The sequence below is a fragment of the Astyanax mexicanus genome, chromosome 21 (genome assembly GCF_023375975.1).
Source record: "Astyanax mexicanus isolate ESR-SI-001 chromosome 21, AstMex3_surface, whole genome shotgun sequence".
Classification (NCBI taxonomy): Eukaryota; Metazoa; Chordata; class Actinopteri; order Characiformes; family Acestrorhamphidae; genus Astyanax; species Astyanax mexicanus.
Window position 1 is genome coordinate 473,679 of NC_064428.1, and position 18,261 is coordinate 491,939.

Consider the following 18,261-nt stretch of genomic DNA (forward strand, 5'->3'; position numbering starts at 1 on the left):
CTACTCCAGGCTGTAAAGGCAGCAACAAGATCTCTGTACTCTCTTTCATCCCCACCTCTTATACATGCCACCACAGCTGTGTCGTCTGAATATTTCTGAATGTGGCAAAGTTCAGACATATGTTTAAAATCAGCAGTGTAAAGAGTGAAGAGAAATGGTGACAATACTGTACCCTGAGGAGCCCCAATGTTGGTTACCACCGTCTCAGACCTGCAACCACCCAAACTGACATACTGCGGACGCTCTGTGAGATAGCTGTAAATCCATGTGACTAACATAGCATCCACACCTATCATCTCCAGCTGTTCCCTCAGAAACTGCGGCCTGATAGTGTTAAAGGCACTTATAAAATCAAAAAACATGATCCTTGTGTATCCCCCTGTCCCGTCCAGAAACGAAAGTATCTTGTGGGTCATATATATTACTGCATCCTCCACACCCATGTTCTCCTGATATGCAAACTGTAAGGGGTCCACAGCCTGCTGCACCTGAGGCTTGAGAACCCGCAGCAAAAGCCTCTCCAATGTCTTCATGATCACTGAAGTCAGGGCCACTGGTCTGTGGTCCTTCACCCCTACCGGCCTCCCTACTTTAGGGACCGGCACGAGGCATGATGTTTTCCACTGGACAGGCACTTGTCCTGTGCGCAGACTCAGGTTGAAAATTGATTGTAGAGGCATCGCCAGTCCTGATGCACATTCTCTTAGAAGCCGAGGCGATACGCCATCAGGACCCGCAGCTTTCCCTGGACGCAGCCTACGTAGTTCAGCATAAACCTCATCTATGGAAAAGCTATGTGGGGTCACAGCAGTACATCTGGAACAGCTGCCGGGTGGAGCAGTGCAGGTGGTCACAGCAGAGGGGGTGGTACAACTGCCGGATGGAGTAGAGCAAGTGGTCCCCACAGAGGAGGTGGTACAGCTGCCGGGTGGAGCAGAGCAGGTGGTCACAGCAGAGGAGGTGGTACAGCTGCCGGGTGGAGCAGAGCAGGTGGTCACAGCAGAGGAGGTGGTACAGCTGCCGGGTGGAGTAGAGCAGGTGGTCCCAGCAGAGGAGGTGGTACAGCTGCCGGGTGGAGCAGAGCAGGTGGTCACAGCAGAGGAGGTGGTACAGCTGCCGGATGGAGCAGAGCAGGTGGTCCCAGCAGAGGAGATGGTACAGCTGCCGGGTGGAGCAGAGCAGGTGATCCCAGCAGAGGAGGTGGTACAGCTGCCGGGTGGAGCAGAGCAGGTGGTCCCAGCAGAGGGGGTGGTACAGCTGCCGGATGGAGCAGAGCAGGTGGTCCCAGCAGAGGAGGTGGTACAGCTGCCGGGTGGAGCAGAGCAGGTGGTCCCAGCAGAGGAGGTGGTACACTTGCCGGGTGGAGCAGAGCAGGTAGTCCCAGCAGAGGAGGCGGTACAGCTGCCGGGTGGAGCAGAGCAGGTGGTCACAGCAGAGGAGGTGGTACAGCTGCCGGATGGAGCAGAGCAGGTGATCCCAGCAGAGGAGGTGGTACAGCTGCCGGATGGAGCAGAGCAGGTGGTCCCAGCAGAGGAGATGGTACAGCTGCCGGGTGGAGCAGAGCAGGTGGTCCCAGCAGAGGAGATGGTACAGCTGCCGAGTGGAGCAGAGCAGGTGGTCACAGCAGAGGAGGTGGTACAGCTGCTGGATGGAGCAGAGCAGGTGGTTCCAGCAGAGGAGGTGAGGGGCCCACTGGCTGAACTGAACCTACTATAAAAGTGGTTAAATTCATTGGCCTTGTCCACATCGCCCACTGTCTCGCTAACTTTACTTTTGTAGCCAGTAATGGTCTTCATACCCTTCCACACCTCCCTTGTACTGTTACCCCGCATATTCCATTGCAGACCCCTTCCAAAGTCTCTTCTGGCCGCCCTTAAACTCTTCCTCAACTCATGTTGCACACTCCTAACCCTCTCACGGTCCCCAGATTTGAATGCCTCTTTTTTTAGATTCAGGAGGCTCTTAATGTTGCTAGTGATCCATGGCTTATTGTTTGCAAAAGAGTGGACTGTTCTCATGGGTACCACCACATCAGTACAGAAGTTCACATAATCAGTAACACGGTCCACTATCCCATCTATGTCATTATCAGCCTCTTGTGAGACAATAAGTGTGTCCCAGTCAGTTGATTCAAAACAATCCTGTAGAGCTTCGAAGACCTCAGGAGTCCATTTACGGAAAGATCGACAGGTGGGAGGTAGTCTCATTACACAAGGTTTATAATGTGGCTTAAGATAAATCATATTGTGGTCTGATTTACCCAAAGGTGGCATAGCCAGTGCTTTATAGGCATCTTTAACATTGATAAAACACAGATCTAACGTGTTGTTATATCTGGTGGGGCAGATGACATACTGTGTGAATCCCCCTAAATGAGTGCTCATGTCCACATGATTAAAATCACCCGATATAATAATACAGGAATCAGGGTGGGCGGACTGTACATTCGCCACTGCCTCCTGAATGACGTCACACGCGTACGTAGGCTGAGCGCCCGGCGGGATGTAAACAATAATGGCGACGATGTGGGAGAACTCCCTCGGCACATAATAGGGTCTCAAACCAACTACTAAAAGCTCTACTTCGCGATGACATACCCTCTCTTTCACAGTAATATGTCCGGAATTACACCACTTCTCATTCACAAGCAGAACGAGACCCCCACCTCTAGTTTTCCCACACAATTCCGGATTTCTATCAGCACGTACCATGGTGAAGCCGGTGATGCTAACAGCAGAGTCCGGGATGTCGTTATTTAGCCATGATTCCGTGAGGAAATATAAACTGCCCTCTCGGTAAGTCCTGTCATTCTTCATCAGCCCTTCCAGCTCTTCACATTTCAGAGAGAAGTGAGCTGTTTACTGAACTGGGTGAGTTGTTACAGTCTCTCTCGTCAGAGGATACTGTTATTTTAGGAGGTGATTGGAAATGTACTTTAGATTTTGTTAAGGACAGAAATGGCGAAGAGCCACATCTTCAATCTGCTCTCTCTCTTGCTAGTATTGTCTCTGCTTTTGATCTATTGGATGCATGGAGAGAGAAGAATCCCTCTGTTCGGCAGTACTCTTGGGTGAAAGTGGATGGTAGAGGGATTTTTGCAGCTCGATTGGACAGATTGTATGTGTCAGATTTTGTGTTAGTAATAAAATTGCTCATTCTAGTATTCAGCCCACTTTTTCTGACCACCATTTATGTTTTGTGGATTTTTCTTTTACTTCCTATGCTCCTAGGAGCTGTTTATGGTATTTTAATAGGTCACTTTTGCAAGATAAAACATTTATGAGAGTTTTAAATTGTTTTGGGCTGAGTGGGCTATGAAAAAGGTTGATTATCCAACTCTATTACAGTGGTGGGAAGTTGGGAAGGCTCACATCAGAGTCTTTTGTCAAGACTTCACTTCTTATTCTACTTCTCGAATAAAGACTGCTATAAATGCTTTGGAAAAAGACATTACACATATACACAATTTAATTTTGAACCAAAATATATCTGACTTAAAGCCAGAGCTTACCATGAAGCTGCAGGAGTTGGGTGATATTTTAAATGAGAAGGCCAAGAGTGCACTAGTCAGACATAGGTTTATGTCTGTACAGAATATGGATGCCCCTACCACTTTCTTTTTTAATCTTGAGAAGTCATCTCATGATCGCCAGGCACTAGTCTCAGTGCGGAAAGACGATGGGACAATTACTACAGACCCAGTTGAAGTCCGGAGACTGGCTGTGGATTTTTATTCTGACCTTTTTACAGAAAGTCCTCCAGATCTGCAGAGTTTGGATATTTTGTTTGATGTTTTACCACAATTGGATGAAGAACACAAGCTGGAACTAGACACTGCATTGACTTTTGAGGAAGTGACTGAAGCTGTCCACCAGCTCACGCGTGGGAAAGCACCTGGGATAGATGGCTTACCTGTGGATTTTTATAGGACTTTTTGGGGAATCATTGGAAGGGACCTACATGAGGTACTCATGGCCAGTTTTAAAGATGGTGTGCTTCCAACAAGTTGTCGACGTGCCGTTTTATCCCTCATCCCAAAGGAAGGTGACCTCTGCCTTCTTAAGAACTGGAGACCGGTTTCACTCTTGTGTACAGACTACAACATTTTATCACGTTAGATTGCAAACAGACTGAAAACTGTTTTAGATTTTATTATTTCTTCTGACCAATCATATTGCATACCAGAAAGGCCAATTTATGACAATTTGTTTTTAATTCGAGATCTTTTTGACTATGCAAAAATATCTGGTTCTGAGTTTGGTCTTTTATCCCTTGATCAAGAAAAAGCCTTTGATTGTGTGGATCATGATTACCTTTTTCCACATTGCAGGCTTTTGGTTTTGGGAATGTTTTTATTTCTTGGGTTAAACTGTTGTACACAAATGCTTTTTGTTTGGTAAAGGCTGGTGGGGGCAGAGGTATATGGCAGGGCTGCCCGTTGTCTGGTCAGCTATATTCTATTGCTGTGGAAGCAATGTGGAATTTCTCGGTTTAATCAGGAGAAAATTGACTGGTTTGCAGGTGGGGGACACTTTAATTAAAGTTTCAGCTTATGCTGATGATTAAACAGTTGTAATATGTGATGAACAGGATGTTTCGTCCTTGTCAGATGCATTACAGGTGTATGAAATGGCTACTTCTGCTAAAGTTAACTGGAGTAAAACAGAGGCACTTTGGTGTAGTTCAGGCAGCACAGATACCTTACCAACTCTTCCAGGTGGCATTAAGTGGAGCAGAACTGAATTAAAGTTTTTAGGGGTCTGGTTGGGCAATGATGAAGTCAAGGCGAGGAACTGGGAGGGTATAGTGGAGAAAGTTCGCGCTAGGTTGTCCAGATGGTCTTGGTTGATGCCCCAATTGTCTTTCAGGGGTAGAGTTCTGGTCACAAATAACCTTATTGCATCTGCCTTGTGGCACAGGTTTACTGTGCTTGATCCACCTAGGGGACTCATCACTGATATCCAGCGAGAACTGGTAAATTTTTTCTGGAGTGCACAGTATTGGTTGAGGGCATCAGTCTTGTATCTGCCTGTACAGGAAGGGGGGCAGGGACTTATAGATGTTCTGTCCAGAGTGGCTGTTCTGCGACTGCAAACTTTACAACGCCTGCTATATGGTGAACGCAGGAGTTGGATGGAGGTTGCCTGTGTGTTTCTGAGGGCTGTTGGGAGGTTACCTGTTCTCTCTTCAGTTGAAGTCAGTTGATCTAGAAGGCCTACCTCCTTTTTATTCGGCTGCTGTAGAGGCATGTGGGCTTTTTTTCCATCTCCAGAGACTGTGCTACTCCATCTGCATGGACTTTTGATGAGTCACTGTTTTTTAATCCTGCTTTTCCCTCTATGAACCAGATTTCAGGAACTGTGAGGGGTAGCTTTTTAGAAAAAGGCATCTCCATGCTACGCCACCTTAGTGTCATGATGGGGTACAGAATACAGACACTCGCGGAACCAGTTAAGGATTTTATTAATAACCCACAGGGTACAAAACAAAACAGTAGCAGTAGATAGTGAACACTGTTAAGCAGAAACCAGGAGGGAGAGACCATTACCGGATAGTGAGGCAGTCCAATGGTCGTACACGGGGCAGGCAGTGTCGGAGAAGATCCACAATCAGAAACGATACACAGTCCAGAGTTCATACACGAAGCAGGCAGTATCAGAGGTGATCCAAAAACGTAAACGATAAGCAGTCCAGGTAATACACAAAAATCCACAGAGTAGGCAAGGCAAAAATCAGAGTCGAGAAAACAAAAGCAAGGTCATACACAAGAAAACTATAACAGATATAAACACTTTGTAAAGTGGGCGAAACCAGGCAATGCGCGGCGTGAGAGTGTGTGAACAGACCTTAAATACTACAGGTAATCAGTATTCAGGACTTCCTGGCCGGGGCAGGTGAGGTGTCACGTGATCGGCAGAGTGTGTGATGTCAGTGTTTGGTGCATTCTGGGTGTTGTAGTTGATAGACTGAGAACCTCCGTTGGAGCTAAGTGTGGAAGGACAGGGAGCGCCTACAACACCAGACGTGAAACTTAGAAGGGGTGTGGACTGGGTATCGGCAGAGGAGTTAGCAGAGATGGCTGAGATTAGGTCTGTAAGACTAGCAATGCAGATCCTAGAATGTTTAAGATCTGATTTATCTGCTTCTGTGGTTGATTTTCTGAACGTAACCCCTGTGGAGCAGTGCCAGTGTACAGGACGTTTCCCTGAATTAGCTTTGGCGATGGGGCAGGAGGGTTGGCAGGAGGGACAGGGGATGTTGCTCTCTCTGAAATTGACAACTCTGGGTCTCTTTAGAGGTCTCCACAAGCGTGCACTGTACCTCGCTTGTGTAAAGACCGTTAATTTTCGCTGAGAGATGTGCAGGAGACAAAATGGACTGAGTTTGTTGGAGCTGACTCTTCCCCCAGACAGAGCGGTCTCTATATAAAAGACCCATCGAGAAAAGAGTGGGAGATCTTCAGCGGAGACTCGTTCATGAGATCTTGTCAACCAACAGGCACTTGGCACGGATTGATTCGTCAGTCAGTGATCGCTGTCTCTTTTGTGGGGTCTCTGAAACTCTTCATGTTTTTTGTCAGTGTTCACGCCTGGGTCCACTGTTGGTTTTATTAAAGAACTGGGGGATCAGATTTTTGGGTAAATTTGATATTGGTTCTTTTATCTAAGGTCCTAAATATTCAGTTGCAAACAGGAATAAAGTGATTATTATAACTTCTTGTATGGTGCTGCTAAATTGGCAATCTGGTGCACCAAGAAAAATCGGATTAAGGGACGTGGAGGCACTGATCCAGTTTTGATGGTCAGAGGTTTGGTGATGAAGAGATTGGTGGTAGAATTCACCTACTACAGCCTCATTGATGATGTGGATTTGCTGTGTGGGTAGTGGGGAGTTTAATTTGTGAATGTAGTGGTTTTGCACTAAATGTGTGAGTTTTGAAATATTTTTATTTTATTATTTTTCCTGTTTTACGGCTTTTGTAGCCACTGTTTTTATGTAAAAAATGGTTGATTAGTTCATTAATACACCTTTCCGGTGCAGCTTGGACACATCGTCAGTGATGAACCTGGGTCATAGGGTGTTTCGGGTCTTAAATCATCAGACACCCTCACCTGGGCGACCCAACCGAGGGTGATCAATCCCCGGTTTGTGTCCAAGCAGCGCGCTACTCCATCCATCTCCCCTCTTGATCCACAGCCACCTTGAGGCTTTTTCAGCCACTTCACTGATGTTTCTGGTGGCTCTTTTCTCTAGCAACCCTCTGATACCAAGGAGCTTGAATGCACGGTGCACAGACTGTCCTAGGAATCCCCTACAGCCCACCTCAATTGGCTCACAGCGGGTCCTCCAGCCATTGTCTCTGCAGGACTCTACCAGCTCCAGATACTTGGCCTTCTTCCGTTCGTGGGCCTCCTCCAGCCGATCTTCCCAGGGAACTGTGAGCTCCAGCAGCACTACTTGCTTGGTAGACTCAGATGTTAAGACCAGGTCAGGCCTGAGTGATGTTCTTGCAATGTGCTCTGGGAACTTCAGCTGTCTCCCAAGGTCTGCTTTCAACTGCCAGTCATAAGCTGTTGTCAGTAGCCCAGAAGAGACCTTGTGAACCACCTGAGGTTTCTCCCCTGCCCTGATGAAGGTGATGCTGCGCTTTTGTGGGAGTTGATGCTTACTCTCCTTAATTCCGGAGCAGACGGCATCTGCTATTGCTTTCAGCACCTGGTCGTGGCGCCAGGTGTATCTCCCCTCTCCCAGGGCTTTAGGGCAGCAGCTTAAAATATGTTCTAGGGAACCTCGACCCAGGCACAGCGGGCATGCTGGTGTTTCTGCTAGCCCCCAGCAATACAGGTTGGATGGGCTCGGGAGGACATCATACACCGACTGGATCAGAAACTTAAGTCTTGCTGGCTCTGACTTCCAAAGTTCTGCCCAAGTGATCTTCCTTGCCGATGCATTGTCCCAGTTAGTCCAGGCTCCCTGTTGGCGCATGGTCACAGCCCTGCTTCGGCGTTCCTCCTCCACCCCTGCACGGATCTCTGCCTGGACCATCTGACGTTTTTCTTTTCCCTGGGCTTTATCGTAGCGTGGTCTTGCATAGCTACCAAGCCCAGTCCGTCCGACCGCCACTGAGCCAATCAAGATACCATGCCTCAGCCTCGCTTCAGCCTGTTCAACTGCCTCCTGTGCTTTCCACTTCCTTCCAGTTCTGACAGTGATGCCTGCAGAGGAGACTCTGTTGTCCGCTGAGTCTCTGTAAAGCAGCACCTCCCTGGCTCTGATGACTCTGAACTCTTCTGTCAGACCAGTGAAAGGAAGCTGCAACTTGTTGGTATGCCCATAAAGGGCAATGCTGCTTAGGCTCTTTGGCAAGCCCAGCCACCTTCGCAGGTACTGACTGATGTTACGCTCCCAGCCCTCCACGATGGTTATTGGGACTTCATATATCAGCAGTGGCCACAAGATTCTTGGCAGAATACCATGTTGATATATCCAGGCCTTGAACTTTCCTGGAAGTCCTGACTTCTCCACTGCTGAGAGCCAGCTCTTGAGCTCTGCCTGTGTAGACTGGACTGCTGCCTTGTCTTTCAGGGTGCTGTCAAATATCTTCCCCAGGCTCTTCACAGGCTTCTCTGAAACTGATGGAATGAGGACACCATCCAAGTTGAAGCGGTACTTCTCCACCACTCTACCTTTCCTCAGGACCAGCAACCTAGATTTCCCAGGCTTGAACATCATTCTCGCCCAAGTGATGATCCTCTCTAACCCTCTCAGAAGCCAACGGCATCCTGTCACTGTTGTTGCTGTGACTGTCAGATCATCCATGAAGGCTCGAATCGGAGGTTGGCGAATGCCCGATCTGGACAATGGTCCCCTACATTCCACTTCTGCTGCTTTGACCATCATGTTCATCGCTAGGGCAAACAGCACCACTGAAATAGTACAACCAGTGATGATGCCTTTTTCCAATCGATGCCATGCTGATGTTACCGACCCAGAGGTGAATCTCAGACTAAAATTGCTGTAATAGTCCCAAATGAGTTCATTGATCTTCTCTGGCACATGGTATGTCGTCAAAGCTGTTGACACAAGCTTGTGTGGAATGGATCCATAGGCATTGGCAAGGTCAAGCCATATGACTGCTATGTCCCCTCGGTTCTCCCTTGCCTCCCGTATCAGCTGGGTGACAACACCTGTGTGCTCCAAACAGCCTGGCATGCCCGGGACTCCTCCCTTATGCACTGATGTATCAATGTAGGCATTCCTCAGGAGGTACTCAGTTAGCCGGTTAGCAAGAATCTTGAAAAAGATTTTGCCTTCCACGCTCAGCAGAGAGATGGTACGGAACTGTGAGATGTTGCCTGCGTTCTCCTCCTTCGGTATCCAGACACCTTCAGCATATCGCCACTGATCCACTATTTTCCCCCTTCGCCATACCACCTTGATGAGTCTCCATAGCCTCTCAAGGAGTCTCGGGCAGTGTTTATAGACTTTGTATGGCACTCCACTCGGCCCTGGGGCTGCACTGGTCCGAGCAGCTCTCACTGCATCCCTGACTTCTGCCAGGGTGGGCTCTTTGATGTTGAATTGGACAGAGGGGTCTGGTGGTATAATCAGTTCTCTGCAGGGGGGAAGCTCTTCCTCTCTCCTACGGTCACTGTATGTGTCACAAAGGTGTTGATCCATCTCCTCTTTTGGGCAGACCAAGGTCCCGTTCTGCTTCTGCCCTAGCAGCCGTTTAGTGAATCCAAACGGGTTTGCTACAAAGGCAGTGCGCTTGCGGGCCCTCTCCCTTCCCTTTTTCCTGTGGCACTCAGCACGTCGGAGAGAATTGAGCTTCTGCCTTAAGATGCTGCGAAGCTCTACCAGGGCTGGCCTTTCCTCCTCGCTTGCTTTCCTGTACTGATGTTTAAGGGCCTTCAGTTCTTTCCTGAGCTGGCTAATCCTAGCTTCGCGTCGGTTTGGCTTGGAAGGGTTCTTGGTCTTTGGTTGTTTGATGCCAAATCTCTCAGTACCAATGCTGATGATCAGAGAAGACATCAGCTGGAGTCGCTGGCTGTCTCCCCCCTTGGAAACTGCTTCTAGGGTGGCATCGACATCTTCATCCAACTGACGCCATTCAGTCTCCTTGTTTGCTGCAGGCCATAAGACCTGGCGATGTTCTGATGGCCTGCTAGGTACAGCCTGTGAAGCATGGAGGTTCTGGACACTGTGGGGTTGCTCCGGGTCCTGCTCCTCCTCCGTCTCACCACGTTCAATGCTGGGCATTGGCTCTGTGCGTTGCTCACGCTGCTTCCTCTTTGTGCAGCCCATCCTGGTCTGGTGGATCCTCAGACCTCTCAGGTTCTTACAGATCTTGCCACAAGGACAGGTCACTCTCATTGTCGATAATCCGTTGCTCATGTCTTGTATCCTAAAATCCGTTCGTGTGGGATGTTCATCCTCCCCCCCTCTCGGGCACCCCTGGGGGTATCTTTCTTTGAGACTTTCAGTAGCTTTGTATAGGTGCCCCCTAAAGGTACTTAAAGTCTCTCTCTCTCTCTCTCTCTCTCTGCCAGTTTGCTCTCTCCTTCTTCTTCTTGTGGTTTTATGGCGGTTGGCAAACCAGCGTATTTGGTGCATTACCGCCACCTCTGGACTTGAGTGTGGATCAGGAATAGCTAACAACCCTCAAAACTAAATCCTCGATTCGATTTCATTTTCGATTTGAGGGTCACGATTCGATTCGATTCTCGATTTTCTTGTTTTTTTTTTTCTTGTTATTATTTTATGCCTCATAAAATTTAAATAATATATTTATTATTATTATTATTATTATTATTATTATTATTATTATTATTATTATTATAAATATTATAAATATTATTATTATTATTTATTAAGATATATATGGTAATGCCATCTAGTGACTTTTTTTGGTAGCAACAGTGTGCACTATTAAAACAAGCAGTTTATCAGAGCTGTGTGTGGATGGCTGGTGAAACTGCTCACTTACATGAAGCTGCAGTTCTTCATCCAACCACTAGCAGCAGCAGCACAAGCCCCGCTCTCTTCACTCAGTCACTACTTCAGTACAGCCCAGCCACGGGCTACAGAGCTCAGCCAGTCCGTTTTTACTGTTTCTGTAAACAAATAAAGGTTTTAACCCCACTGTAGTGCCAACCATATTGCAATCAGCTCACCTGTATACACTGCCAGGTTATCATTCACTCTTTTCGCCATTACAGCCTGAACCCTTGGGATGGCATATGCTACACCAACCTTTTTATCCATTTTAGACGCATCTGTATAAATAGCCGCTGATTCTGCATAGTTTTCCCCCATGTACCACATCACGGTGCCACTGTCCATTTCATTGTTTTGCCTCTGTTCAAGCAACCATAAATCCACCTTGAAGTCTTCAAATAGCCAAGGAGGAACTATCAAATCAAATCAAATCAAATTTATTTTTATAGCGCTTACAACTGGTGTTGGCACAAAGCAGCTTTACAGAAACATGATTACAGGACAAAGAATCAGGCAAAACATTACACATAGAAAATACAGAATACAGAACCCCCAGTGAAAAACTCCCTCAGAGCTGCAGGAGGAGGAAGAAACCTTGGGAGGACCAAGACTCACATTAAAGGGGGACCATCCTACCACTGGTCAAACAGCTTTTAAATTAATTTTAAAAAGTCATAGGTTTTATATATTCAGGTGTATAGCAGCTCCACTAATGGCTTATAGAGTAAGATGGATGATGAGCAGCTGATCTGTGGTGGTGGATGGAGAAGAGCTGACTTCAGAAACTTCCAGTCTGGTCAGACAGAGGACATGAGAGCCTGAGGGTCCAACATCCCTCGGTATCGGGTCAGACAGGTGGGCAGTCAGTAACTCAGAGGAAGGCAGAGAGATGGAATTAGTTTTGACTGGATTTATGTAAAACAGAGAATATAAAATATTATCAGAGTGTGGCTAATGACTCCGGCAGATCTAAATAAAACAGCCTAACTATAGGCAGAGTGTCATGCAGCCCGACTCTCCTTCCACACCGCCGGACTCCATTTCCCAGAATCCTTTGGATTATGACGTTACCGTCAGTCGCTCTCCTTCGCCCAATCACGTTGCGCTCCGACGCTCAGACTCACCTGTGTTCTGAGGAAGTTCCGGGTTATGCTGATCATGTTTATGTATTTAAGGCAGCACTATGTAAACATTCTTCGCGAGGTATTGTCGACTTTTGTTGCATACTAAGCGGTTCTTCTATGTTTTTCTTGTGTGATCTCTCGTTACGACCCTGGTTTTTGGTTTATTGGTTTATGTCTCTGGATTTGCCCCTTTTGGATTTAATGCTTGGCTGGACTGTCTTTTGGTTTCGAACACGGACTGTTTATACGACTACGTCTTTTGTATCTGGTGAGATTATTGTTTGTTTGGCTCTATTGTTTATAACACCTGGTTATCAGCCTGTAAATAAACCAGTCTGTTCATTTTACTCGGCTCGCGTCTCTCCCCTCTATCTGGCGTTACACAGAGAGCCAGAAGGTAACATAGACATGGAGGCTCCCTGAAACACTGGCATCCACCCACTCCACCGTCCACAAACCTGAGTGACCGTGTGCAGTGGGAGAACAGCAGCACCAGCATCTCAGTTTACCACAATTCCCTCTGTCCATGAACCCCTGAATCTGCAGCCTTATCTAAAGGGAAAAACATTAATTACCAAAAGCTAAACTAAACAAGTAAGTTTTCAGTCTAGACTTAAAGATTGAGACTGTGTCTGAGTCCCGAACATATTCGGGGAGATTATTCCAGAGTTGAGGAGCTTTATAAGAGAAAGCTCTTCCTCCTGCAGAGCTCCTCTGAATTTTAGGAACTACTAATAAACCAGCACCCTGAGATCTAAGTAATCGAGGGGGTACTAACTCTCCCTGAGACACCCGGGGCTGCTAACAGTGAATCCTGCTGTCTATCCCTTATTAAACCCCGGACGTGCAGCTCTAACTTATTCACCTTATCCACCAAGGTGCTAACTATCTCACACTTAGTACAAATACCACTATTGTTACCAGTATCGGTGGACAAGGGATCTACTGTAAGCTAAACTACCGGGTACACGAATGTGGGAGATATACAAACATTACTCAGGTCCATCTCGTGCACCTTTTCTTTAATGGTCCACCCAAAGCTCTTTGCCTCCTTCTCTCTTTCTTGACTATGCATCAGTATTGATTGCGTCATGTGGTCATCACTATGTCCCCTCAAGTTTGCCCAATACACTACTGCCAATTGCTCACTCCGTAGGTAGAGGGGCATCTCCCCCAGTTCCACTTGTAGTGCTGCTACCAGGGTTGTCTTTACCGCCCCACAGCATATTCTAAGAGCTTGGTTATGGACTACATCTAGTTGCCTAAAATGTCTTAGCAGCTGACCCATATGCCATACACCCATAGTCAAACACTGACCTTACCAGTCTTGTGTAAATGGTTCTTAGGGCTATTCTGCATGCACCCCAATCCGCTCCACATAAGCACCTCATGACATTCAGCACCCTTTTACATTTGTCCACCATCTTATTAATGTGTACACTCCACGTAAGTTACCGGTCAAACCACATCCCCAGGTATTTGAAGGAGTCAACCCTTTCCACCTCTTTCCCTGTCAGCCTTAGCTTAAATTCTGCACTTGCCCTAGTAAATAAAACGGATTTGGTTTTCTCCTCTGATATTCTAAATCCCCATTGGATAGCCCAGTTTTGCACAATATCTAGTGCCTGTTGCATTTTCTGGGTTATAAATGCAATATTTTGCTCTCTCACACTCCAGCGCTCCTTTTGTTTACTTATCTTCTCCACTTTTCCCGCTCGCTCCATTCACCTCAAACACTTCCTTCTGCTGCTCATTGTCCCGCCCACAGTCTCTTTTACTGGATGAGTCGCAGGTCTCCCCAGCTGATGATTGGCCGATACAGTTTGCCCCTCACCAGTCATCATCTGAAGGGGAACTTTCAGGATAATTTACTCAAAAAGAAAATATTTTTAGCACAGTCACATCCATCCAATCTTCCACATTTATAATTCTTTGCAGTTATTTAAAAATTATTTCAGACTGGGCACCCCGCTATGTTGTTTGCCAGAATCTGGCTGGGGTTCTCCCTACGGACGGGGTTGGCGCCGCGGTCCTGCGACCGTCCCAGGCATTACACAAGAGCTGCTGACTACATGTGGGACAACCCGTGGTGCGTGGAGGATGGCGTGGTGCTGAAACGCAGGTGTCTTTACGCCAGGTGAAGGGACTGAGTCACGTCCTGAGCTCCGAACATTGACTGGGCTGAGTCTGAAAGTACATTAGGAACCTCAACAAAAATGAAGATGGAAGTTGGAGATACACCCCTGTAACAGATGCTGTCACATTTTTTTCATGTTGTTTTATTCCCAGTCTCTACAGGACATAAGGATCATATGGGAGGTGTACTTAGGGCAGGTGAAAGGGAAACAGGAAGGGCCTAGTGGATGACAAGCCCATTTGGCTGGATGCCTTTAGTTACCTGAAGTTCTCTCCTTGACCCTTATCAAGGAACTTTATATGTTCTTGGCTTGGTTTAAGTATTGATACATGTTTATACAGTAAACCAGGGGAATGAGATGTGCTAATTCAAGCTTATGTTCATCAGTGTTCTAACTCCTGTGCATGTTAATGTGTATGCTAATGCTAACTTAATGCTAATGCTAATAATGGCTGCCTATGTTTATGCTAATGCTGATAATGGTTGTCTATGTTCATGCTAATGTTAATTTAGTACTAATGCTAATAATGGATGCTGATGTTTATGATAATGCTAATAATGTATGCTTATGTTTATGCTAATGCAAATGCTAACTGGGTACTAAGCTTAGGAATGGCTACTAATGTTCATGTTATGCTGAGGTCAAAGATGGTGCTAAGTAGTGATGTTTGTGTTTGTGCAGAAGGGTTCTTTGTATTTCTTTCTTTCTGGAAGCAGATTATGGTTGGGGTGCAGAACTAGACAAACACCAGAGAAGAAGGAAAAGGGATATGGCAACTGGACAAAGGATACATGGATTCTTGAACATTTTTTTTCTCCATCAAGCTCTGGACCTATGAACTCTGGACAATGGACTGTTTGTAAAGGAAAATGTGTAAATATGGGTTGGCAATATGTGTGTTAATGGGACAAAAGAGGGTATCTAGTGGGTAATGTGTAGAATAAACTTGGTGAGAATTTGTAGCAAAGGATGGTATCCCCCCTTTAATTTTTAACATATTCCTAAAGCTAGGGAAATGTTATACCCCTGCCAATTTCTCGCTTGGCGGGAATAGGCGGCATCTCTTCTTTGGGTGCCAGCCTGCCTTCTGTAGGGGGTGCCTAAAATATGGACATCAGGTCGAGGGATGCAGGGACGTCAAATGCAGAAACTGCCTGAGGCATGAGCATCTGGATAAAGACTGTAACAACCCCAATGAGGGACATTTAATCCACTCCTGCCCTGTCCAGGTGCAGTCCTATGCCGTGGCCCTGGTGAGGGCAGGAGGGAAGAAGAACCAGCCGGTAGGCCTGTCACGATAACTCCATTATCGACTTGTCGCACGATCAGGTCGCACAAAAAAAACTTCCCTGCACCATATAGGCAGTTTTCAACAAATGCAGGATAAACTCTTTAACACCCTTAGGTTTGGAACAAAACTTCACATTATTTTTTATAATTTTCTCTCTTGAATCTGTAGCATGTATTTGATGATTAATAAAGATCACACATTACACAAAAGTACAAAACAGTACTTTCCAACAAATCCTTTCCTAAGAAATACAGAACAGACAAACATAAACAACTAATTAATTCAATTTTTTTACTCTATTCAAAGTTAAATGCTTTCTTAATGTCATGAATCAGCTGTGCCAGTGGGCCTTTGTTGTGTCTCCTGCTCAGCCAGTATTGCCACTGAATGAATTTGAGATGGTCTCTAAGAAGTTTTGATGTCCTGTTTCCCCTGTAACGTGACGCTTTCAATGTGCTGAGTGTGGCAACCAGTAAGGGGATCAACAAAGTGTTCACTGTGATTAACAGAGAGATGTCTTTATCCATCAGCATATAATGCATGCTGATATGCCCTCCAACAGTCACTGTACACGAGACCCCCTTCTGATGTACCTTCTGATTAAGGGCATTAATGTATTCCTGGAGCGGTCTCTCGCCATCTTCAGTACTGGTAGTCTTCGAGTTCCTTTGACCTCTAGCCTTTTCTCCTTCGCCAAGTGGCTCTGCAGTGGCCACGACTGTACTAAAGAGACAGAGGCAGTGGTATAGCTGACTGTTATATCTCATTAATGCATATTTGTAGTTTGTAGTATCCAACATTCATGTACATGAAATAAAGGCTCCAAACACACCTTATATGAGGGTATCACTGCAGGTGAATGCAGTCTGTTGCACAACAGTTTACAACACTACCTTACATGTATAAACATTACACAATTAGTAGATTATTCCTGTCCAGAGTGCTGCATTTAAAGAGCTGAACTCACAGAGAATGTATTTCTGTCTTTTGGCGTTATAACTACACCTCTGCTGGCTGAAAATGTACAGAAGTGCTACGATGAGTTCAGAGCAAACGTTTAAAAATGCTACCTTTATACTTAAAAACAATGGTTAATTATAACATACCTTTCTTTTGTGAGCAAATTCTGACTCCTCTATAGCAACAAACTTTCGCCTTGAGCGTCCCCCAATTCTCTGTCCAAATGCTCTTTTCATCCTATAAAGTGCTTTGATGCATAGATTTAAATTATGCAAGCAAATTAATTAATTAGTTAATTAGTACAAATTGTGTTGTTTCATGTTTAAACATAACATTTAATACAATACCCAGCAGTTGTTTTGGGAAAACTGTCTGTAAATATTTGAAAAGTTTAAATTAACTTTTAAATGTAAGTATTTAAAAGGTATGATAATATACAGCCTGCATCTGATGCAGTGCCATAAAAAAATGATGCCTCATTTTTAACTCAACAACACTCCACTCTTGGTCTCTCACAATACCTACATTTTTAAGAAATACATCGTCTCAAAAATAATTGTGCTAAAATATATTGCTGTCATATTAAGAGTCAAGTCAAGAGGCTTTTACTGTCATTACATTTGAGTACAGGTAAACAGTGTAAAGAAATTACGTTCCTCCGGAACCATGGTGCAACATGGAACAAGCAATAGAAAAAACTAAAGTGCAAGAGTGTAACGATTAAACTATAACACTACAATAAATATAATGAATACAAAAGGGTTCAACTCGGTCTCTGTGTGTTGAGGAGTCTTACAGCCTGTTGGAAGAAGCTGTTGCAGAGTCTGGTAGTGGAGGCTCTGTGTGTTGAGGAGTCTGAGTGCCTGGTGGAAGAAGCTGTTGCAGAGTCTGGTAGTGAAGGCTTGGATGCATTACTGATAATGTAATAGCATAATAAAGCAATCACAGGACAACTAACTTTTAATTATAGTTTAAAGTTGTATGCATTTTTCATGTACTGCAGTCTAATCTGTGTGTGGGTGCAGGTATTGTTATCCATCATTGTGTGACTAGCTAAAATATTGTTCAGTTTCATTTGTATTTATACAAACATGCAAGAAACAATATGCTTTTCTTATTTGCACATGCTTTGTATCACTGTAGAATAACTAAACTGTGGAGTTATTCAACAAGTAAATGCTGATTTTAAAGTGTATTATATCGTATTATATCTTACTTGGTATGCAGGATACTGCCTTTACTAAAATAAAATTAAGTAATTGAATCATTATATCATTATCAGCAGGGGTGAAACAGTGTGTGTATTCTTTTGAACCGTCAAGGTATGGGGGTCACAATTCAGTTTGTAATCAGTAATCAGTATTGGCACATACTTGAAAATCGCAACAACCACCCGGCGGACAAGGGAGTACAGGCGGGAGGAGCAGGTGGCGTAGCAGAGGTGCCGGACAAGCGGGGCCAACCGGAGCGAGGGGCCTGACGGTCTGGAGCAGAGGCGGTCGGAGGATGCTTGGGACGTCCACGTGGTCTCTGAGCCGGTTTACCAGGGAAACGAGCGTGAAACTCCGCGAGCAAGGCAGGGTCCAGCACGTCTTTGGCAGCCACCCAATAACGCTCCTCCGGAACATACCCCTCCCAATCGATGAGGTATTGGAGTACACACCCACGTCGGCGTGAGTCCAGCACCTCCCGGAAAGCATACATGGACGAACCCTCCCCCTCCACAGCCGCAGGTGGAACGTCAGCC

The 18,261-nt window shown here is 45.7% G+C and overlaps 1 protein-coding gene and 1 pseudogene across 4 annotated transcripts; one reads left to right on the forward strand and one right to left on the reverse strand.

The window, feature by feature from the left end:
* The first annotated feature begins 783 nt into the window (after positions 1-783).
* LOC125785636 (uncharacterized) lies at positions 784-2,817 on the forward strand. Of its 4 annotated transcripts, none has more exons than XM_049469590.1 (2): positions 784-1,488; positions 1,537-2,817. In XM_049469590.1, exons 1-2 carry the CDS (start codon positions 784-786, stop codon positions 1,714-1,716), a joined length of 885 nt encoding a protein of 294 aa, XP_049325547.1. In that variant the 3' UTR covers positions 1,717-2,817. The 4 variants fall into 4 exon arrangements, with proteins under 4 accessions (XP_049325547.1, XP_049325548.1, XP_049325551.1 ...); XM_049469591.1 differs by having other exon boundaries at positions 784-1,440; positions 1,489-2,817; XM_049469594.1 differs by having other exon boundaries at positions 784-1,326; positions 1,471-2,817.
* Positions 2,818-7,019: 4,202 nt separating this feature from the next.
* On the reverse strand, positions 7,020-10,377 carry LOC125785854 (uncharacterized; annotated as a pseudogene).
* Between the last annotated feature and the right edge of the window lie 7,884 nt (positions 10,378-18,261).

What these genes read in the sequence shown, in the direction of transcription:
- LOC125785636 (XM_049469590.1), top strand. Translation starts at nt 784, where the DNA reads ATGGAAAAGCTATGTGGGGTCACAGCAGTACATCTGGAACAGCTGCCG. An exon ending in AGGTGATCCCAGCAGAGGAG is followed by an intron (nt 1,489 to 1,536) that starts GTGGTACAGCTG and finishes CCAGCAGAGGAG; the next exon opens with ATGGTACAGCTGCCGGGTGG.